Genomic DNA, 24336 nt, shown 5'->3' with positions numbered 1-24336 from the left:
TAAAAGCCAGTGGAGACGTGACTAAAAGCCAGTGGAGACGTGACTAAAAGCCAGTGGACATGTGACTAAAAGCCAGTGGACATGTGACTAAAAGCCAGTGGACATGTGACTAAAAGCCAGTGGAGAAGTGACTAAAAGCCAGTGGAGACGTGACTAAAAGCCAGTGGAGACGTGACTAAAAGCCAGTGGACATGTGACTAAAAGCCAGTGGAGACGTGACTAAAAGCCAGTGGACATGTGACTAAAAGCCAGTGGAGACGTGAACTAAAGCCAGTGGAGACGTGAACTAAAGCCAGTAGAGATGTGAATAAAAGCCAGTGGAGACGTGAACTAAAGCCAGTGGAGACGTGAACTAAAGCCAGTGGAGACGTGAACTAAAGCCAGTGGAGACGTGAACTAAAGCCAGTGGAGACGTGAACTAAAGCCAGTGGGGACGTGAATAAAAGCCAGTGGAGACTTGAACTAAAGCCAGTGGGACGTGAATAAAAGCCAGTGGGACGTGAATAAAAGCCAGTGGGGACGTGAATAAAAGCCAGTGGGGACGTGAATAAAAGCCAGTGGGGACGTGAATAAAAGCCAGTGGGGACGTGAATAAAAGCCAGTGGAGACGTGAACTAAAGCCAGTGGAGACGTGAACTAAAGCCAGTGGAGACGTGAATAAAAGCCAGTGGAGACGTGAACTAAAGCCAGTGGGGACGTGAATAAAAGCCAGTGGACATGTGACTAAAAGCCAGTGGACATGTGACTAAAAGCCAGTGGAGACGTGACTAAAAGCCAGTGGACATGTGACTAAAAGCCAGTGGACATGTGACTAAAAGCCAGTGGAGACGTGACTAAAAGCCAGTGGACATGTGACTAAAAGCCAGTGGAGACGTGAATAAAAGCCAGTGGACATGTGACTAAAAGCCAGTGGAGACGTGACTAAAAGCCAGTGGAGACGTGAACTAAAGCCAGTGGGGACGTGAATAAAAGCCAGTGGAGACGTGAATAAAAGCCAGTGGACATGTGACTAAAAGCCAGTGGAGACGTGACTAAAAGCCAGTGGACATGTGACTAAAAGCCAGTGGAGATGTGACTAAAAGCCAGTGGACATGTGACTAAAAGCCAGTGGAGACGTGACTAAAAGCCAGTGGACATGTGACTAAAAGCCAGTGGAGATGTGACTAAAAGCCTGTGGACATGTGACTAAAAGCCAGTGGAGACGTGAATAAAAGCCAGTGGACATGTGAATAGCAGTGAGTTGAGTGGGCGTGGTCTTTATTTGAATTGTTTGTGTTTTTCAGGGCCGAGACTCCGCCTCCGGAGGCCTCGACGTGGACAGCGTTTTACAGGAAAACGAGGCTCTGAAAAGTCAAATGGCTCGACTCTCCTCTCAGCTCATAGAGGTTTGTTTAGCATGGGCACAGGCACAGGCGGGGTTATTTAATCTAGTTTTAGTCTGTTTTTTTACAAATTTTAGTCAAGATTTTTGTGTTTTGGGTGGGTTTTTTATACACAATTTTAGTTTGTCTTTTTTTATGTTTGTTATAAGATTGTTTTGGTCTGTTTTGGTGTGTCTTTTATTTATTTTTTTAGATTTTAGTTTCTTTATTTCATTTTTTTCCTTTTTGTTTTTTGTTTATTATGAGACACAGGCACAGGACATGTTCATTTTGACAAGGTTTTTTTGTCAAGATTCATAAAAGAAAAAAAAAAAGTCCATAAAAATATCATGCTAATTTAGTCTACTGAATCTATATTCAGTAGACTAAATTAAAAATAAAAAAATGGATGGATGGTATATTGTTTGACAAAAATATCTTAAATTTTAGTTATTTTTTAATGACTTTTTATTTCGTTTTAATCTGCACAAGTAGGACATTGATGACAAAAATGTTTAAAGTGACAAAATTAGAAAATTGCTTATGTTTTTTAATCAAATGGAAAAAAATAAAATGCAGTTAGAAAACGTTAGAACTGAGAATAATAAAATAAACAGCAGTGACAGGAAAAAAAGAGAAAACTGGGGTAATCATTTAGGACTGGGACCATTTTCTTCTTCTTAATACTGTCAAAAGTCTCGGGTACGAATACTTTTGGCGTTGACCGCGTTTTGTCTTACTTTTTTTTTTTAACGTTTTTTTGCGTTTTGTCTTCTTTCCGCAGACGTTCCAGGCTCAGTTGGTTGGGCTTCTTCCTCCGTCTCCTCACAGAACGCCACGAGGACCAGCACGAGGACCCCCGCTCCGAGACGAGGCCGAGCTCGCGCAGGTACAGACCGCTAACTTCACCCGCCGCACTTCACCCGCCGCACTTCACCCGCCGCACTTCACCCGCCGCACTTCACCCGCCGCACTTCACCCGCCGCACTTCACCCGCCGCGACGGTCCGTTTCGATCGCAATTTAACGGGACGAAAGTCGGTAAATCTGACATCGACCTTTGACTTTTATCGCCGCAGTTTGAATAAAGGTGTGTTTCCAGTGTTTGTGCAGTGAAATTAAAGGCGCGCCATGTAACTTCTGGCGGAGGGTGCGCCACCTGCTGGGCTGGAATGACACTGCTTTGCCTGGAATTTTATATTTTGCTTATATCAAATTATTACATGATCAATATGACCGACTAATTGACCAAAATAATCTGAATTTTTTTAATTATTGTGGTCATTATCTGGACTAAAACACAAAAACAGCTCTTTCCTCTCTGCTCTTTCCTCCCTCTGCTCGTTTCTCTCCTCTCTTTCCTATCTGCTCTTCCCTCCCTCTTCTCTGCTCTTTCCTCTCTGCTCTTTCCTCCCTCCTCTCTGCTCGTTTCTCTCCTTTCTTTCCTCTCTTCTCTTTCCTCTCTGCTCTTTCCTCTCTGCTCTTTCCTCCAGCTTCATTAGTGCGACCTCCACTCGTGTTTTTGGTGTTTTTTAGCTTCATTTTTGAAACCATTTCCTCATATTTGCCATCTTCATACGTTACTTCTCTTGCTCAAGTCACGAGTAATTTTAATTCATATCAGATGATTTGGGACATTTAAACTTTGGGAGCTTAATGTGTCTCCAACATGAAGTAGAAGTACAGTCGATGTACACAGTCAGGCTGTAAAGGGGCAGAACATTCTCCAGAGGAACTTCAGTTTTGGAAGGACAGTTTAAAAATATAAGATGGTCAAAAGGCTTTTAAAACATATTTTTGCAGATTCTTTTGCTGAATGTCAGTCACTGATCTTATGTGTGAGTCTAAAGACATCACCTGTGTTCATAGGCTCAGATGTGGCTGATCTTCAGTTTGAGGATGTTTGAGACACAAATATAATATGTGACGTGGACACTTGGTAGAACAGGCCTCTCCCAATCGTGAAAACACAAATATTGCGTACTTCCATAAATTTGAAGTATTCTTTTGTTCATCACTCCTTGTTAAATTGAGTTAATGTTAAGTCCCATGGAAACAACCCTTGCTAGAAGTATTTTGACCATAAACGACCTGGTAAAACTGGATCATGACCCTGGGTTGATGTGTTTTGTGGTGAGCGAGCGCTGTGGTGAAGTGTGCTTGCCTTTTGTCTCCACCAGGGGGCGGTGTCGGATCAGCGAGGCGCTCACGCCGACAGCTACAGGCGAATGGGCGGACTCTAACCAGCTTCTCTCTGCTCCTCTTCACTAACACCTCCAAAACCTTTTCCTGCGAGACTCCTCTGCATCGCTAACGCTTCTGTGAACGGCTGCGCTAAAACCACTGCAAAAAGACACGTTGACACGCCTTAAAATGACTGGAACACTGGCAATTAATCAGATATATTTTACTATGACATTGATTTGACTGATTTAAATATTTGTATTGCTAGAAGGGGGGAAAATGACTTCAATTGACGTTATTGGGCTTATTAAAGGTGCAAAACATCTCATATTAAAGGTGCACAACATCTCATATTAAAGGTGCACAACATCTCATATTAAAGGTGCACAATGTGACTTTTCTGGTGGGTGTTTAAAAAGTAATGTATTTTGAGCATTGTAATGATTATCTGGACGATACACGCACTTAAAGGACCTTTTTATAACGAGAACAGCGACATTGTTTGATCCAAATGTCAAAAGAATTAAAAAAATTTAAGAATAATGCACTTTATTCTTAAATATTCTTGATCTAGAAGCTTCCAGTCTTCATATTTTGGTTGATAATGTTTTTTAAAAGTCTCGGTGTACAATAGAAATAATCGTTAATACTGTAAAACAGTGGACACTCCACTAGAAAGGTTTCGTAGTGCACCTTTATTAATGATAAGATTCTTTTTCGACTGTATTTTTGACCAGTTTCCTTCTAAATACAATGCGATCTGCTCAAAACTCTTCTCTATTGACGCCGTTTCACGTCATTTTAACTCGTGTAGATGACGTTTGCAGATGTGCGGGTTTAAAACGACCCAAATGTTGAACTTGCGCTTCTTTTGTTTTTGTGAGACAGAAGACGCAAGACGCCTCTGTTTTTTCCCAATGGGATAAAAGACTCGTTTGGTCTTTGGTTAAAATGCAATCTCGAGTCAAACTGATTTTTCTCAGTGTTTTTTTGTATGTTATAATGTTTTAATGCTTTTTTTAATTGTGTAAAACGAATTTCCACCTTTTAAAATACAAGGTGAACGCATTGAAATTGAGCAATAATCTTCTTTTTCGTTGCATCCACGTGAAAAGAGGGATTTGTAACTGGAAATAGACGTGCAGTGGGTTAAACTCTTTCCCAGGGTCGAGTCGCAGTTCAATTTGCTGTTTTTTCAGCCTAAAACTCACACTACGTCTTTTCCTGCAGGACACTACCAAGTCCACTTAGTTTTTCTCTCATAGTTTCACACGTTAGACTAGATTAGTTTAGATTTAGCTGAATTCCCGAGTACATTTCAAGTGTATTCCGCGTGTCTGGACCTGAACGATTCTCCAAAGAGCACACTAAAGCAATAAATAAGCAAATACTACTTACGCTTCACTTTAAAATCACTTAAAAAGGACCTACTTTTTACTCTTCTGTACTTTAAATGCTTTTGTAATCCGGGGTCGTCCCACGAATGTACTTTTTTTGTATTTTGTATCATGTTTGTAATCGAAAATGTGTTGAATATTTCTTAAATATTTCAACAATCAACTTTTTGACACTTTTTAGAACAATTTGTCATTACAATTTCTTATTTACCTGTATTTTAATGTTTACTCTATTGGTTATAATGTGTTTTCATTCTCAAACTTTGCCCTAAAGAGATTATTATTATCATTATTATTACTATTATTATTACTATTGTTATTATTAATATTATTTGTTCCATTTAGTTCATATTTATTTATATCATATTTATTTTAATTGGCTTAATTAATTTTAATAGAGCCATCTTTGTTTTTAATTATGCATTAAATTAATAAATATTTTTTCTAGCAGAGGCACAAGTATTTTTGTATTTTATTTATTTTATAGTTCATCGTGAATCCTTTTATGTAATGCCACAATGAATAAATAAAGTTGTTAAAAATGGGATACGTTTTTGTCTTTTTTTCCCGCCAATTTAATTATTTACCTGATTTTTTACTTGGCCTAATTTAGCATATTTTGGTAGTTTAACTTTTCAATCATTCTTTTGTGTATGAATAAACCTTTCCTAGTTAAACACGTTTTCCTGCCAATACATTTACCGTATTTTCCGGAGTATAAGTCTCACCAGCCAAAAAATGCATAATAGAGAAGAAAAAAACATACATAAGTCGCACTGGAGTATGAAATGCAGTTGCAAGTGTGAAAATAACAAATAATATCACATTCCGGAGTATAAGTATAAGTCGCACCGTGGCCAAAACTATGAAAACTTATAGTCCGGAAAATACGGTAATTCAAAAGTTGTCAACACGCCCAAGAACACCGTACCGTTCTCCACCCACAGTTTTGTTCCGCCGGAGCGTTTTCGTTGATCCGTTTTTGGTCGTTTGTCTCCCAGGACGAGCGCGAGTGGAAGATGCGCGGGATGGAGGAGCGGATGAGGGAGATCGAGCTGTCGCTGCGCAACGTCAAACTGCTGCTCAAGGAGAAGGTGGTCCAACTCAAAGATCAGGTGCGTAACAAACGACCGCTTAGTGTCAGGGCCTGTCGCCGAAACGGAAACACAAAATGAACCGAACTATTGAAACAGAATGAAATGTCGTATGAGTCGTATGTTTATAATTCAACCCTTTACAGATGAAATTTTATTATTTTACAAAAAAAAGATGCATTTTGAAAAGATTGTATTATTCAGACGTGACAGCGATCTCCAAATACTGCTCTCCTCATCTGGAATATCTCTTCATCAACTGTGACCATTCTACTCGCCGCGTGAGTTTGCCTCGTTCATCCTGGCCGCTGTTTACGTCCCGCTGAGCACGAGCGCGCAGGAGGCGGAGCAGGTTTTGAGAGTGGAGCGGACCTTCCCGGACGCCTTCTGTATTATCCTGGGCGATTTTAACAAGGGGAATCTCAGCCACAAACTACCAAAGTACAGACAGTTTATTAAAGTCCCGACCAGAGAGCAGAACATGCACAGTCTGCAACGCCTTCCGCGCCGTGGCCCAGACTCCCTCCGCTTCCTCTGCACCACCATCACCCGGGACCTCAAGTGGGGGCCCACCATCAGCTCCCTCATCAAGAAGGCCCAGCAGAGGATGTACTTCCTGTGGAGATGATGGTGCAGTTCTACACGGCCATCATTGAGTCCATCCTCACCTCCTCCATCACCGTGTGGTACGCTGGAGCCACAGCCAGGGACAAACGGAGACACCCTGGACACGGACTATTTGAGCCACTCCCCTCAGGCAGGAGGCCACTCCCCTCAGGCAGGAGGCCACTCCCCTCAGGCAGGAGGCCACTCCCCTCAGGCAGGAGGCTACGGTCCATTCGGACCAGAACCTCCCGTCACAAGAACAGTTTCTTTCCCTCTGCTGTTAGACTCATGAACACTGCCTAAGCATTTTACACTCACTACACTGTTCACTTCTTATTGCACTACATATTTTATTTTATTTTATCTATGTACATATCATGCCTATTTCTAACCTTATTCGAACTTTACTTACTTATTTTTTTATATATCTGTTATTCAGATATTCACTGTCCATTGTTTTGTATTCATTGTTCAATGTTTTGTTGTTTGTGTTGCATCGAATCACCAGGACAAGTTCCGATGTTTGTGAATTTTCTTCATTGACAAATGGCAATAAACTTGATTCTGATTCTGACTCTGATTCTGTTGTAAGAGGATTAGCTCCATCTGTGAACTGTATGACTCTTTCATGTTGAAACAATCAGACAGAATAAGCAAAATGACAGGTTTATCCAAATAAACACATTTAAAGGCTCATGAAGACAAGAGAACGGTGCCACCTAGAGGTAAGATTTAGTTTGTAATGACGTTAGAATTTACCGAAACTGAGCAGGAAAAAAAGTCTCCACTCTCAATCTGGAAAGGATGTAATCTGCTCTCTTGATTTTTTTTTTCTTTTGACTGTTTTTATTTTATCAATTTAAAAACACACAAAAAACAAAAACAGTGACGGGGAAGCAAGACCAGAGAGGGATCAGATAAAAATAAAAAAGTTGACATCCAGCAAATCATAAAAAGAAAAAGACGAAAAAAATATGGCATAAGAAACCCAAAGAAGTCCCATTTAGTCCAAAGTCTTGTCAAATTTATCCATTTTCATGTTAAGTCCGAATGTAATTATTTCCATATTATAAATGTCCAGTATATTAGTTCAGTCCTTGGTCGTCGGTGCATTTTCTGTCGTCCATTTCTTTGTTGGAGCCTTTTTCGCTTTGGTCAGGACGACGCTCCAGAGGTGCTGCTGGTTATGTCCACGGCAGGAGTTCTGAGGCCCAAATGCAGAGTTCCTAGGCCCAAATACACAGTTCCGAGGCCCAAATGCAGAGTTCCTAGGCCCAAATACACAGTTCCGAGGCCCAAATGCAGAGTTCCGAGGCCCAAATGCAGAGTTCTGAGGCCCCCAAATAGAGTTCTGAGGCCCCCAAATACAGAGTTCTGAGGCCCCCAAATGCAGAGTTCCGAGACCCAAATACAGAGTTCTGAGGCCCAAATACACAGTTCTGAAACACATTGGTGACGTCATAAACTGTCTGTAAAGCTTTGTAGATCTCAGTCCAAAAACACATGACGGTGGTTTGCCTCCTGCTGCCACACCCTCTCCAACAGTCTGCATTTCCCTGTGAGGAATGGACACTTTGACACAAGGTTATAAAGAAACCAGGCACAGTTTCCCAACAGAATTCCCTCCAAACATGTGAATTTGTAGCTTTCCACTGAGATGTACATATACTTTCCCGCTCTTCATCATCCAGAACAAAGTGACCCTCTCGTTCCCATTTCCCCCTCTTGACCATCTTAAAGTACATTTTATATTGAGTATAAGTCGCACCAGCCAAAAAATGCATAATAGAGAAGAAAAAGACATACATAAGTCGCACTGGAGTATAAGTCGCGTTTTTTGGGGAAATTAATTTGATAAAAATCCAAGATCAAGAACAGACATTTAATCAAAATCACTAAATCCATTGAATTCTTCTTCCTCTGTGTCACTTCTAAACAACTCCACGAACTCTGGAGGAAGTGCAGATTCTTCTTTTGCGTCGCTTAGAGCCTAGAGCGCCCTCTTGCGGTCGTCAGTGTGAAAATAACTAATAATATCACATATAAGTCGCTCTGGGGTATAAGTCGCGCCCCGGCCAAAACTATGAAAAAGGTATACGACATTTTAGTTTCTCTACAAATAATCTTAAAAAATAAACTCTAAATTCTCGTCCTAATTGTTGTTGTTTTTTTTTTGCTGTTTTCATTTCCCACCTCGACCTTTCTTCTTCCCCTTTTCCAGCTTCTCAAAAACGGCAAAGCGGACGTCCTGATCAAAGACCTCTACTCGGAGAACGACGACCTGCTGAAGGCCCTGGAGGTGACGGAGCAGCGGCACAAGATCGCCCAGAAGAAGAACTACCTCCTGGAGGAAAAGATCTCCAGTCTGTCCAAAATCCTGCGCGAGCTGAACGCGTCCACGCTGCCCACGCTGCAGCACCACTTCACCTTCTCCTAACGCGCCAAACATCCACTTATATTTGTGAATGTCCATCGTTTTTGTGCTTGTGTTTTAATAAACGTTAGCATTAGCTGTGAGAATTTGTTAGCGTTCTAACTGCTCAAAATAGTCTGAACTCTGAATACTTTGAGCAGTTGGAGCGCTAACCGATTCTCACAGCTAATGCCAATTTTGAGGCGCAATAAATATTAAAATAAAACAAATACAAATAAACAGTTACATATAAATGAAAACAATCAGGTAATCTTTACGTACAATTTGAATAGGTTGCGTTATATTTTATGTTTTAATAAACGTTAGCATTAGCTGTGAGAATCTGTTAGCGTACCAACTGCTCAAAATATTCTGAACATAGAGTTACGCGATATGAGGGTCGACTTGTATTAAATAAAGTCCCGTTTTATAAAAGAGAAAAGCGTGCGTGAATTTAACGTAATTTAATGAATAAATTACTTGATTGGATGTTACAGAAGCTTTTAAAATGATTTATAATGAATTTCCTTATTGAACATTTTCATATTCTAAAAAGGACCAATTATCTGTACTTTTAACTGCGTCTCCGTATTTAAATGTACATGCACTGCAGTAAACTTGTTTTTATTTTGGCTTTATATATTTTTTCATTTCACTTTTTCAATATTATCCTCTTGTTTTGACACTTGCACACATTTAAACTGTAGAAAATATGTCTTTTCAAGCTAAGCTGCCTGTGTAAAGTGGAGTAATGTAACTACTGTACATGGATATAAGACACCTGAACTGTAAATGGACCAAAGATTTCTATTTACAACAAACAGTTTTGTGAGTTATTATGAATGAATGGAGAAAACTGCTGCTGGAAAGACAGTGATTTGTGCCTAATAATAAACTATATGGATTTTTAAACACACGTGTTTTAATTTGTCATTTTCCGTAGTAAATTAACAATAATAACATTCATCACAATAATGTGAAGTACTTTATGTCAACGATGCATGATATTTTATGTCAACGATGCATGATATTTCCATTAAACTAGTTATTTAAATTGAAAATGAAAAGGAGACGGGCCGCGATGGATAAACGGCAGAATGAAACGCTTAATTACCGTAGTTAGCATTATAAATTGATGGTAGATTGTTTGAGATTTTCCGTCTGGTCAGAAATTAATGTCGCTACAGGAAAACTATTTATTTACACATAATAATGACTTTACGTACAGTTTGGAGGCCGGAACTAAGCTAGATGCTAACTAGCGAGCTAACCAAACATTGACCAAGTTGCTAATGTTGGTAGCACTGATGAGAGTATGTAGATAAAAGTAGATAAAAGTACATGTGTTATTTAAATTGAAAGTGAAAAGGATCAATGGCAGAATAAAACGCTTGCTTCGTTAGCGTTGTAAATTGATGGTAGATTGTTTATGAACTACAAGCCTTGGCGAGTGTGACGTCGCTTTTATGTCATGTACAAGTGTCTTTCGTGTCGTTTTTATGGATAAATATTGAGATTTTTTTTTTAATCTGGTCAGAAATTAATGTTGCTACAGGAAAACGATTTATTTACACATAATAATGACTTTACGTACAGTTTGGAGACCGGAACTAAGCTAGATGCTAACTAGTGAGCTAACCAAACATTGACCGAGTTGCTAATGTTGGTAGCACCGATGAGAGGATTGAAACACTGGATAAAAGTAAATAAAAGTACATGTGTTATTTAAATTGAAAGTGAAAAGGATCAATGGCAGAATAAAACGCTTGCTTCGTTAGCGTTGTAAATTGATGGTAGATTGTTTATGAACTACAAGCCTTGGCGAGTGTGACGTCGCTTTTATGTCATGTACAAGTGTCTGTCGTGACATTTTTCTTGATAAATATTGAGATATGTTTTTCCATCTGGCCAGAAATGAATGTCGCTACAGGAAATCTATGTATTGACTCATAATAATGACTCTTAGGTACAATTTGGAGGCCAGAACTAAGCTAGATGCTAACTAGCGAGCTAACCAAACATTGACCGAGTTGCTAATGTTGGTAGCACTGATAAGAGGATGTGAAAAACTGGATAAAAGTAGATAAAAGTACACGTGTTATTTAAATTGAAAATGAAAAGGAGACGGGCCGCGATAAATAAACATCAGAATTGAACACTTAATTTGTTAGCATTATAAATTGATGGTAGATTGTTTATGAACTACAAGCCTTGGCGAGTGTGACGTCGCTTTTATGTCATGTACAAGTGTCTGTCGTGACATTTTTCTTGACGAATATTGAGTTATATTTTTCCATCTGGTCATAAATGCATGTCGCTACAGGAAAACTATTTATTTAGATCTAATAATTTCTTTACGTACAGTTTGGAAGCCAGAACTAAGCTAGATGCTAACTAGCGAGCTAACCAAACATTGACCGAGTTGCTAATGTTGGTAGCACTGATGAGAGTATGTAGATAAAATAGATAAAAGTACACGTGTAATTTAAATTGAAAGTGAAAATGATCAATGGCAGAATAAAACACTTGCTTCGTTAGCGTTGTAAATTGATGGTAGATTGTTCATGAACTACAAGCCTTGGCGAGTGTGACGTCGCTTTTATGTCTACCGTGATATTTTTATGGATAAATATTGAAATACTTTTTGCGTGTGGTCAGAAATACACTGACCCGTCTCGCTCTGTGAAGGATGTGCAGTCGTGAAAATAACCCCGACAGCTGACAAAAGCTATATTAAGAGTAAAACATTTAAGCCGCTCGAGGCATGTGAGCACAATGCGACACCGGAGCTCCTTCTGTCGTCGTTAGGCCCATTGTACTTCATCTGTTTACTGCAGATAAACTATTCTGAAAAGGACAAATAGATCATTGAATTGATTTTATTATGGTTTTCGCTATGATTAAGTGTTGCAGTTTTTCTTGTGATAGAGGGTGACTAATACACTTAAGGCGTTTGTTTTATGTGACTTAAATGATTGTGTCAAAAAGTACATTAAAATATCGCAATAATAATATCTGTCGCAGCCGTAATGTGATAGTTTAATATTATATATCATGCAGTCTTGGTTATTACTGCATGTTATCGGATAAACAACATAACTACAGCCTGCATTTTGTAATAAATGTCGCAATATGTTGTTTATTACATAGTGTTCTATTTACATATTTGTAATGAAGTATCACTTTTGTTGCACTTTTGATTTTTATTTCATTATGGTCTTTTTACAGAGCTATTTTTAAATGATTTATTTAGTGTCGCTAGACTTAAGGTTACAGCGTGAAAATGTTTTTCTTGTAAGAATGTGAAGTATGTCAATGTCATTCCTGAAAAGCGGATGGGCCGGACTCTGCTCGGACTCGGCTGAGCCTCATCTTAGACTCGGCTTGACTCAGTTCAGACTCGGCTGGACTCGACGGGGACTCGGTTTAGACTCTGTTAAGACTTGGTTTAGACTTGGCTGGGACTCAGTTTGGACTCGACTGGGACTCGGCTGGACTCGGTTTAGGCTCGGCTGGACTCGGCCGGGACTCGGCTGAACTCGACGGGACTCGGCTGGACTCGGTTTAGGCTCGGCTGGACTCGGCCGGGACTCGGCTGAACTCGACGGGACTCTGCTGGACTCGGTTTAGACTCGGCGGGACTCGGCGGGACTCGGGCGGGCTGTGCTGAACTCGGCTGGGACTCGGCTCTCTCCCAGAGGTTGCGGCTGCGAGCGCTCCTCTGCGGCTGAAACGCACAAACATGAACGCTTTGCGCCCTTTAAAGCCCCTTTGCGTGGATGGACCGTGTCGGAGGACCGCACCGCCTTGTTGTTGATGTTTTTGGGCGCTTTAAGTGATGCTCTCGCGAAAGAAAAGCAAAAACGAAGCGTCCAAACCAGCCGAGGTCCACGGGAAATATGTGAAGAAGGAAACGTCGCCGCTCCTCAGAAGTAAGCAACAAGTAGCGCCTAGCATCGCCCACTGCTAGCGGCTAACAAAAGTTTATTTTAGGTCAACATATAGTTTCTACATCAAACGAATGGCACGACTTAATAGTTTTGGTTATGTCGCTACAGGAAAACTATTTATTTACACATAATTATGACTTTACGTACAGTTTGGAGGCCGTAACTAAGCTAGGTGCTAACTAGCGAGCTAACCAAACATTGACCGAGCTGCTAATGTTGGTAGCACTGATGAGAGGATGGAAACACTGGATAAAAGTTGATAAAAGTGCACGTGTGAGTTGGAAATTGGGCCGGGGTCATTGTCCTATGCTATAAACGTGCTGTTACTAACTCATAAACTAATTTGACGTGTAATTGCTCTGTTATTACATCTTTTCTGACCCAAGGTTCCTCTGCAAAAATCAAATCCAAAACCCCAAAGTGCTGGACAATATTTGTCATTTTGATGAAACATTCTCAGTTCTACAAGTTGTTTTCAAGATATTAAAAAACAGTGAAAGCAAATAAGAACCACAATGCAAGCAAAGCATTTAAATATAAAACTACTACTACTACTACTCTGCTACTACTAATGCTACTACTACTACTACTACTACTACTACTCTGCTACTACTGTTACTACTACTGCTACTACTACTACTACTCTGCTACTACTACTGCTACTACTGTTACTACTACTGCTACTACTACTACTACTACTACTACTGCTCCACTACTGCTACCAGTACTGCTACTACTACTACTACTACTGCGACTACTACTGCTACTACTACTGTTACTACTGTTACTACTACTACTACTACTACTACTACTACTACTACTGCTCCACTACTGCTACCAGTACTGCTACTACTACTACTACTACTACTGCGACTACTACTGCTACTACTACTGCTACTACTGTTACTACTACTGCTACTACTACTACTACTTTCGTGCGTAAACTGACTAATTTAGCAAAACAAATTATCTAACAATTAATCTTTTGTTCAAAAACTCTAATTATACATCTTTCTTATGTCTTTTCGAAGTAACTATTTCATCGTCCGGGTCAGTAAACCTCTTCTCTTGGCAAACTGCATGTTTTGGAGTGCATGTATACTCCAGATTATGATCATTCTATTTCTGAAGTACTCTGCGATCGTATCAATAATCAGTTAGCTGGGATTAATCGATTAACTTGTTGCAGCTCTTGTCCACTTCACGCTTTTCCTGCTAACGACCGAGTTATTACACACTGTACACATCTTTATTTACATTGATAGAGGTGGTGCTTTTTCAGATACTTTTGTTTTTGAGTACCTGCCGTTACCTGATAATAACGTCATCGACAGCAGGGACTGAAAATACCATTTATTTCCTCAAAACAAATTGAAACGGATCCAATTGCGCTTTGCCTGAATGAAATGCCAAACTTTATGAGATGCTCCGAGCTGTAAAAAGTCTAATTACATAAATTTAAACGCCCATCCAAGATATCAGACTTCGTACGACATAGAACTTTGAGTCCGTTTTTGTTTCCTGCCAATGGAGGTCTAGTAATTTAGTCGTTACAGAGATGAACCTGCAACATACTTTTCTCATTGTGGGACAAATTAAGTCATTTTCCCCCTAATTGTTGATGATGTAGTTCAGATAAACAAATTATATAATAATATAGGTAAGTTTAGGATTCTTATTGCCAGAACTGTATATTTGCATCATATCTTGAGGTCTGACCATAATAAGCCTAAACTTATTAAAACGTGAAGGACCTAACTGGACAAATTATATACGTCTTCACATTTTGTCCTAAATTTACCGTATTTTCCGGACTATAAGTTGCACCGGAGAAAAATGCATAATATGCATAAACATATATAAGTCACACTGGAGTATGAAATGCAGTTGCAAGTGTGAAAATAATAAATAATATCACATATAAGTTGCTCCGAAGTATAAGTATATAAGTATAGATACAAGTATAAGTCGCACCCCGGCCAAAACTATGAAAAAAGGTGCGACTAATAGTCCGGAAAATACGGTAGTTACTTTTACTCCTGATTTGGTCCTTGTTTAGTCCTTGTTTAGACCTGCTCTAGTCCAAGTTTAGTTTCAGGTTTAGTCTTGCTTTAGTCCAAATGTTGACGTGGTGAATGTGCAAGTGTGATCGCACTGTTACAATCATAAACAACCTTTATACGCTAAATGTTTTTGTCCGATTATAACAGTTGCGTTTCTTCTTCGTCTTCCTTTTTGGTCCAGATCTTATGCCCTCCTTCATCCGTCATGGCCCCACGATCCCCAGACGAACCGAGGCCCCGCTGCCAGAGATGGGCCCCTCCACGTACGCCGTGGCCCCGAGCAGAGAGCCCGTGGTGCGCCGGACCCCGGTGCAGCGCCCCCCGCAGGAGATCGCGCGCAGGTGAGGCTTTCGTGAACGCCAATTTTGTTACAATGAGTATTAACGCAACATTGGCTCAGGTTTTAGACTCTTTGATTGGTGGTGGTTGTGGTGGTGGTGGTGGTGGTGGTGGTTTGTTATTATTGTTGTTTCCTTGAGCATTGACATCTCCATGGAGACAAACGGATGACCATGACAACCCAAAAAGACAGTGTGCCCTCATCAAAAACACACCATACCACTTGTATTTAGCTTCATTCTTCACGCTTGTTTGATGAATCCTGTTTAGTCCTCTCCCCTCTGAGCCTCATAAAACACGCCGTTTCAAATTAACCAGTTTTGTGACATCACAAGAAGAGCTCCGAAAAGTTTTTAAGTCCATAAATCATCGCCGGACTCGCTCTGAGCATTTCCACCGTCAAATCGCGATCATTACGACGGCTCGGCTACATTAGTATGTTGAGCGCACGCTAGGTTTGTTTATTTCCCCGTTGTAGTTGCCTTTGCTGTCAGTAGATGGAGCGCTAACTAAATTCCTGATGAGTAGTGTAGTGTTTGCAGACACATTTTAAGAGCTACTTCAGAGCGCGTTTAAAGGCCAATAACAGCGCGTTTAAAGGCCAATAACAGCGCGTTTAAAGGCCAATAACAGTGAAACGACGCACAGTATTTGCTCTTTAATGTATAATTCTTCTGCAGCGACGCGCTCTTCTCACGCCTCTTTGCCTTCACCACAGGGAGAGTCACCGTCTGTCCGCGCCACCATACCTGCCCCGGAGCCTGGGCGACCTACCGCGGGAGTACGGCGGCTCCACCCAGTCGTTCCTGAGCGACGTGGGCCCGCTGTCGGAGAACGGCGAGGGCTCGAGGTACTACTACCCGCCCGAGCTGTACTACACCGGCCAGCCCCAGCAGCAGCAGCAGCAGCAGCAGAGGCGGCGGCCGCAGGAGAACTTCCAGGAGGACTTCAGATTCTGCGAGAGGAACGAGCTCAACGTGCAGAGGCATCCCAGGCAGCACACGCCCCCGGGACAGGGCCGGCCCACTGCAGGTCAGCAGATAATGACGCCACGGTAACGCCACGACATTGTGGAAGCTTTACGGTTTGAAATTCAGCTGGAGGTAGGGTCAGTTTTTAATGGTTTAAAGCGCCCCCTACAGGTCGGACGACTCATGGAACTAAAATGCAGTTGAGATAAATATATTTTGAATTTAGCTATAAATGATTGAAAAAAAAGTATCACAAAATCACACATTTTTTAGGTTTGTAATTTCACTTCCTGTTTGTAATTGATGACATCACACTGGGAAAACTCATCTAATGTCACAATTATGTTCATTTGACAAATTACAAATAAATGAGAGCGACTTTATTTTGTTGAATTAATGTTTAAAGTGTCAAAAAAGTTGTTTCTATGTGTAATTTCTGCATAAATTTTGACTAGAATGAGTGTCCCTGGTGTGATGTCACTTCCTGTCATTTTCTATAGATTTTTCAACGTTTTCTCCACAAATACCTGCTCGATTGGTGTGAAACTATAATTTATATGTAAAATACAGCAAATAAAGTCAGAATTAGAAAATCGTACATACCTGTCATGGGCACTTTAATAGTCTCAGAAAGCGGCACCATTTTTCAACCCCAAAGATGTGATTGTTGTGAGTTCAAGATTAATATGACAAGTTTGTGGCGCCGATCGCAAACAAATAATGGCACATTTCAACATCTGTGGATCATAAGTTTGGATATTTCTTTCAAAAACAGTCTTTTAAACCCTGTAACAAGGATAAATTTAGTAAGTTAAGTACGTTAATCAACACAACATAAACTGTTGATGTGCCTCTTTCATGCTTCGAGTGAGTGACAGGTGAAATGAGCCAGTCCGAACGAAGCGTGGGCTCTCAGCAGAAGCAGACTTTAGTTTCATCTTAAGAGATTTATGTTTGTTTTTTCTAAGATTAACAACACTCATTCACAAATTGCCTCCTTTACTCAGACCTGAACAGACCGCACACTCGCACTTGGTCCTCGTTTGAACCCGGTTTACTCTTGGTTTGGTCTCGTTTTAGTCCTGGTTAGTTCCAGGTTCAGCTCGGGTTTAGGCTCCAGTTATAATAGTGACTAACGTGACAAGTCGACTTTAAAAATCATTTGTAATTATTATTCTTAAATCAAAAAATGTCTCTAAAGAATAAACTATTTCTGATTTTCTTCTATAATATATTTCAATCCAGAAGCCTTCAGACACAACATTTCGACCTTTTTTTGGTTGATAATGTGTTAAAAAAAGTCTCAATTTACTGTAAATAATTTCTTGACTCGTCGACTAATCACTGGCTACTCAACGATGAAATGAATCGTTTGTGAAACCACTTCTTTCGCTGTAAAAGTTGGCGAAGACTTTGTCCCTCAGTGAAAAATGTTCTAAGCTTTCCAGTTCACGAATTCTCCGAAGTCCGTTCATTTCAGTGCGATGAGGCAAACCCTGTTCAGGAGGATTCCTTCTGGTTTCATCACGCTCGGCTTACTCAAGACATAATTAGCCCCGGCACGCGACGTTCAGTTTGAAGGCGCAAAAAGTACAGTCACAAATACATAAACCGCAGCAAAAACAATAAGTGAAAAGTTTCTACCTGTGATATTTGGTGGAAAACTGTTTAAAATACCGATCACGTACAACTGATGGTGGATTTTTAGACTTTACTAGTTCAGTTTGCACAGAGTTTTTGTCCTTTTTTTGTTGTTGTTGTTGTCTTGAAGTAATGAAAACTCTTCCGGGACACTAAAGTCAGTACCGTATTTTCTGGAGTATAAGTCGCACCAGCCAAAAAAATGCATAATAGAGAAGAAAAAAACATATATAAGTCTCACTGGAGTATAAGTCGCACCAGCAAAAAAAAATGCATAATAGAGAAGAAAAAAACATATATAAGTCTCACTGGAGTATGAAATGCGGTTGCAAGTGTGAAAATAACAAATAATATCACATATAAGTCGCTCCGGGGTATAAGTATAAATATAAGTATAAGTCGCACCTGGACCAAAACTATGAAAAAAGATGCGACTTATGGTTCGTAAAATACGGTATTTTCATCAAGTGGAGACAATAGATCTTTCTCTTGTTTGCTAATAACTTGAATTGACTTATTTTTGCATCTGAAATTGGCTTGATTATAGTTTTTCTAGCATTTACAGATGTTTTTTGACTTGAATAATCACAAATATCGATAAACCCGATAATCTTGACTTCCCTACACGGAAATATCTTCAGTTTGGTCCATATTCTTCAGCTCCACACATGAAACTACAAGTGCTCTTGACTCGTTACGTTCCGTGTATATATTGGCCACGAGGAGTTACTTATTACTCGCTTGTGTTTCTTTACGGGTTGTCACGGTTCGAGTAGTGATTTGTCGAATTCCTCCCGCTTTTTCCACGACCAAAACCAAATGACCTTTAAACCTTGTGCATTCCTCCTTAAATACCACTTTCCCCACATGAAAAATATGTGTTTTTCTGACATCTGCTCTTTGCATTGCTGCGTGTTTCGGCCTGCTTTTTACAGTAGAGTTTTAGGTTTTAAAATAGATTGTTTTGACCAGCTTTTATTTGGTTCTGAAAGGAGGACTGTACCGGGACTGAACGAGGTCTAAAACAGAACTAAACCAGAACTAAACCAGCACAAACGGGTCTACCACATTTAAGCTAGGATCAAATACCGCACTGAACCAGGACAAGAATCTGGCACAAATTGGACTAAACCTGGATTTAGCCTGGTCTAAATCATAATTAAAATGGCTCGACTTATAAATAAACCAGAGCTAAACCTGGATTTAACCAGGATTAAATCAGGACAATGCAAAAAGAATTAGCAAGCACAAAAACTGGTAAACGTTGGGACTAAACCAGAACTAAACCTTGATTTAACTTGGACTAAACCAGAACTGGGACTGGACTTGACCTTAATGTGACTTGAACTGAGCCTGGACTTAAACCTGGACTTAAACCCTGGACTTAAACCTGGACTTAAATCCTGGACTTAAACCTGGACTTAAACCTGGACTTAAACCTGGACTTAAACCTGGACTTAAACCCTGGACTTAAACCCTGGACTTAAACCTGGACTTAAACCTGGACTTAAACCTGGACTTAAACCCTGGACTTAAACCTGGACTTAAACCTGGACTTAAACCTGGACTTAAACCCTGGACTTAAACCTGGACTTAAACCCTGGACTTAAACCTGGACTTAAACCTGGACATAAACCCTGGACTTAAACCTGGACATAAACCCTGGACTTAAACCCTGGACTTAAACCCTGGACTTAAACCTGGACTCATCCTGGATTTGACGTGACTAAAACCGGACTGAGAACAGAACTAGACACAAATAAAACCCTTATTTTAATTAGGACTAAACCTGAAATAGATCTGGATTCAACCTTGATTTAACCTCGACCTAATCTAGATTTCATTTAGATTTAACCTGGTTTTAATTTGTTCTTGACCTGGACCAAACCATGAATGAACCAGGACTAAACAATTTAATACTATTTTGAACTAAACCAGAACAAATCCTGGGATTAACCTCAATCTAACTATGAGCTAATCTGGTTAAAATTTAGGTTTAACTCGACCAAACCCCCAAAAAAACAAGAATAATACCAGGTCTAGAAAAAAATAACTAAACCAGAGGGCTTTACCTCAGTCTAATTTTGCGCTAATCTGGTTTAAATTTATGTTTAACTCGATTTAACCCTTAATAAACCAAGAATAATCCAGGTTTTGAAAAAAATAACTAAACCAGAACAAAACCTGGGCTTTACCTCGAGCTAACTTTGAGCTAATCTGGTTTAAATTTAGATTCAACCTGAAAAACTCCCAAAGAAAAACAAGAATACACCAGGACTAGAAAAAATCTGGCAATCTGGTTTAAATTCAGATATATCTTGTTTTTAACCTGGACTAAACCTATACTGAAATGGAACTTGGATTAAATTGAAAACAAACCCAGGACAGAGCGTCAAATCCTTCAAACGACCTTCTGTTTTCCACATTTGCCGTTGCACATTTTGTTCCGCTGCTTCGCAATTCCTAAATTTAACTTCCCGTTTTCCGCCAGGCATCGGTCGAATCCAGGCCAAGTCCCTGGGGAACCTGTCCAGCCTGACCCAGGAGGACCTGCCCCTCCCCGGGGGCTGGACCGTGGACTGGACCATCCGCGGCAGGAAGTACTACATCGACATGAACACCAACACGACTCACTGGAGCCACCCGCTGGAGAGGGAGGGACTGCCGCCGGGCTGGGAGAAGGTGGAGTCGGCCGAGTTCGGGGTGTACTACGTCCACCACAACACCAAGAGCGCGCAGTACAGACACCCGTGTGCACCCAGGTTTGTCCACCACAACACCAAGAGCACGCAGTACAGACACCCGTGTGCACTCAGGTTTGTCCACCACAACACCAAGAGCACGCAGTACAGACACCCGTGTGCACCCAGGTTTGTCCACCACAACACCAAGAGCACGCAGTACAGACACCCGTGTGCACCCAGGTTTGTCCACCACAACACCAAGAGCACGCAGTACATACACCCGTGTGCACCCAGGTTTGTCCGCCACAACACCAAGAGCACGCAGTACATACACCCGTGTGCACCCAGGTTTGTCCGCCACAACACCAAGAGCACGCAGTACATACACCCGTGTGCACCCAGGTTTGTCCGCCACAACACCAAGAGCACGCAGTACATACACCCGTGTGCACCCAGGTTTGTCCACCACAACACCAAGAGCACGCAGTACATACACCCGTGTGAACCCAGGTTTGTCAGCACGAGTGGGTAACGCTTATTTGTCCGTCTGAACTGATGAATGAGGCTTTATTAAGCGATAAATGAGGTATTTTGAACCAATGAATGAGGCCTCATGAACTGATTAATGAGGTCTTATAAACCAATAACTGAGGCCTTATGAACCGATGAATGATGCCTCAGACCAAAGCTTCACCAAAATAGAGCCATCTACTGTTAGAATACAAAGATTAGTTTAAGGTTCTCTTCCAGTGAACGTTTACCTAGAATATTTATAAGATGCTCACATTTTCCTGATTTTTGTGCATTAATCCAAACCGAGGCCCTGGTCATGTGACCTCCTTCATTTTGCCCGTCACGACTCACAGAACCCTTTTTCCGTCTCTCTAGTGTTCCCCGTTACGACCAGCCGCCGCCCCTCCCTCCCCCGGTCCCGTACCAGCCCCTCCCCCCAGAGAGGTCTCAACCCGTCCTGGTGCCCGCAAACCCGTACCACGCCGCCGAGATCCCGGACTGGCTCCAGGTCTACGCCAGAGCGCCGGTCAAGTGAGTCCAGTAACATCACAAACATGCTGCTTAAAGGACACTTATTACACTAAACTGACTTGTTTACGAGGTCATCTTCTCTGCTCCTTTGCCGAGCCTCAGAATACTCCGTTTAAAATTGTTATAATTGTTACCGTAACTTTAAAGACTTGTTTACTTACCTTTTTATTGATAGCAACATTATTAAATCAAAATGTTCCGTAAGGCCGTGCAAAGCACGGCTGCAAAAGTGCACACGTAGTGAAATCAAACACTCACTAACGCACTCCTCCACTCATTCCACGTCCCGTGCATACTAATTAGTAGTAGGAAAATGGTGTGCAAAAGTGCGCACTAAACAAGTGCTTTACATGTAAAGCGCTCCTTTGCCTCTCTACATTCTGGCTATCTCCTTTTAGTAAAATTTCAAAAATTGGTGCGTCAGCGCCCCCTAATGTACCAAAAATGCATTGAGAGATAGGAAATGACCCCTAAAAAATCTGAAATTTGGCGCAGAGGTAGATGGTGAAAAGATAAGTAAAAAATATCATTACGGCAACGCCGTCCGCCCAACCAAATGTCGGCCATATTGGTTTCCAAATGTCGTACTTTTACAAACTCCTCCCAGGGCGTTGGCCCTAAAAAGCTGAAATTTGGTGAAAATGGTGCTGAGGAGTGGGACATCAAAAGTTATTCAAATTACTTTAATATCTTTCACGGTCTCTGACTGTAGCTAGAATTTCTGAAATTTCCCAAATTTTAAATTTGCTGCCGTTTGCGCAGATAAAGTCCGAATTACGTCAAATTAGAATCAGTTGTTAAACTCTTTGCCCTAAACCTACTTAAAGTAAAATAAATTAATTTGGCGCGACAGCGCCCCCTACAGAGTGAAATAAAATGTTTTATGAAGGGTAAAATGTTTAGTTTTGCGAAATATTACGAAATTTGGCACAAAATTAAATTTTGGCATCCCGATCAAAAATGTCAATGAGACCCATGTCATATTTGTTACGGCTTTGCCGTAGCGATTCATGGTTTGCCGCACATTATGCCAAGAATTTAAAATGAAATTGCTTTTTGAATGGGGACCACAAAATTTAGTTCTCCCAAAATTAATTCAATTTTGCACAAAATTCTATTTTGGCACGCCAGTAAAAAAGCCAAAAAACACCCATGTGATATTTGTTAGGGCGAAGCCGTAGCAATGACAGAAACCTCCCATGTTATTCCAATGGGGAAATTGCCAGATCTCTGAAATTTGAACATGCTGACATTTTATACTTTTATGAACTCCTCCAAGGGCGTTAGCCCAATTAACCTAAAATGTCATGAGACTCATCTTCAGGAGTGGGCCATCAAAAGTTCGATTTTAGAAAACAGATTTTGTGCGGCAGAGCTGCAAACTTTTCCCTTTATATGTAAAGCAAAGGGAAGAAGATGCAAAAGCGTTACAGATTCAGCAGTAGGTGTAATAAAAGGAAAATTGGGGCACGTTTAAAGACCGACAACAATACAAATAATGCAGAATCCTTCCGTTTTCAGGTATGACCACATCCTCAAGTGGGAGCTGTTCCAGTTGGCGGACCTGGACACGTACCAGGGCATGCTGAAGCTGCTCTTCATGAAGGAACTCGAGCACATCGTCAAGTCGTACGAGGCCTACAGGCAAGCGCTCCTGTCCGAGGTGGAGGGCCGCAAGCAGAGGCAGCAGCAGTGGTACGCCGCGCAGCAACCCAAACAGAACTACATTAAAAACATGTGACCAGGGCCGCGAGCGAGAGGCTGCGAGCGAGAGGCTGCGGGCGAGAGGCCGCGGGCGAGAGGCCGCGGGCGAGAGGCCGCGGGCGAGAGGCCGCGAGCGAGAGGCCGCGAGCGAGAGGCAGCGAGCGAGAGGCCGCGAGCGAGAGGCCGCGAGTGAGAGGCCGCTCCGCACACAGGCTTCAGTGGCGCCGCGTTCCACTCAACGGAAACGATAGCGCGAAACAAACACTTCGAGAGATAAAATGGGCTTTTGGAAGCAAAAACGGACGCATTTCCAAAGACAATATTGCCGGTTCCACCTCCTACCACAAGGGGGAGCTTTTAATTTTCACCCTAAAAGAAGTACATCGAGAACGTGACGAGTTCAACCCCAATCCTGTTTCACTGCCCAGCACGACTTTATCTTGTTCACTTGAAAAGAAGAAAATGAAAATAGTAATTCAGGCTTTGTGTTTAGTAAAGTAAGGACATTTCCCATTCATGTTTCCCATAGACTTACACAAAATAATATTAAGAGTTTACGCCGGGTTTATAAAACACATTTAAACACATTTTAAACTTAACTTGAGTTAACTTAACCTATTAAACACATTTAAAATCTAAAGTTTGGTTAAATGTTTTTACTGCAAAAATAAATCAATGAAGCCATTAGGCAACGTGACCTCTTTTTAATGTAGTAGTGTTTCACATTTTTGGAACTTACTTTTTGGAAAACGCACTTTACACTACAACTACGTTTCCAATGAGGTATTTTAGGCGTTTAAAAAAAATAATAAATGAAGCCATCAGGCAACGTGAAATGTCTATGGGAAAAATGAATCGGTATTTCAAATTTTCTAACTTAAATTCT

The 24336-nt window shown here is 41.0% G+C and overlaps 2 protein-coding genes across 2 annotated transcripts in view; both read left to right on the top strand.

Annotated features, from left to right (window-relative positions):
• nin (ninein (GSK3B interacting protein)) overlaps nucleotides 1-9099 on the top strand; it is a 38068-nt gene extending 28969 nt beyond the window's left edge. Inside the window, exons 25-28 of the mRNA XM_072458323.1 lie at nucleotides 1284-1385; nucleotides 2146-2250; nucleotides 5943-6056; nucleotides 8863-9099. Coding sequence (XP_072314424.1) covers nucleotides 1284-1385; nucleotides 2146-2250; nucleotides 5943-6056; nucleotides 8863-9078 — 537 coding nt within the window. The 3' untranslated portion in view covers nucleotides 9079-9099. The remainder of the gene's footprint in view (nucleotides 1-1283; nucleotides 1386-2145; nucleotides 2251-5942; nucleotides 6057-8862) is intronic.
• Nucleotides 9100-12711: 3612 nt separating this feature from the next.
• sav1 (salvador family WW domain containing protein 1) lies at nucleotides 12712-23992 on the top strand. Its single transcript, XM_072458327.1, has 6 exons — nucleotides 12712-12986; nucleotides 15249-15408; nucleotides 16125-16438; nucleotides 20510-20780; nucleotides 21591-21746; nucleotides 23268-23992. The coding sequence occupies exons 1-6, from the start codon at nucleotides 12893-12895 to the stop codon at nucleotides 23485-23487; spliced, it is 1215 nt and encodes a 404-aa protein (XP_072314428.1). The 5' UTR covers nucleotides 12712-12892; the 3' UTR covers nucleotides 23488-23992.
• The last annotated feature ends 344 nt before the right edge of the window (nucleotides 23993-24336 follow it).

This window comes from Eucyclogobius newberryi, unplaced genomic scaffold (assembly GCF_026437365.1).
Source record: "Eucyclogobius newberryi isolate DKJ021-1_F unplaced genomic scaffold, fEucNew1.0.hap1 SCAF_21, whole genome shotgun sequence".
Lineage (NCBI taxonomy): Eukaryota > Metazoa > Chordata > Actinopteri > Gobiiformes > Gobiidae > Eucyclogobius > Eucyclogobius newberryi.
Note: the sequence above shows the minus strand (reverse complement) of the source record. Positions and strands in the feature narration are given on the sequence as shown.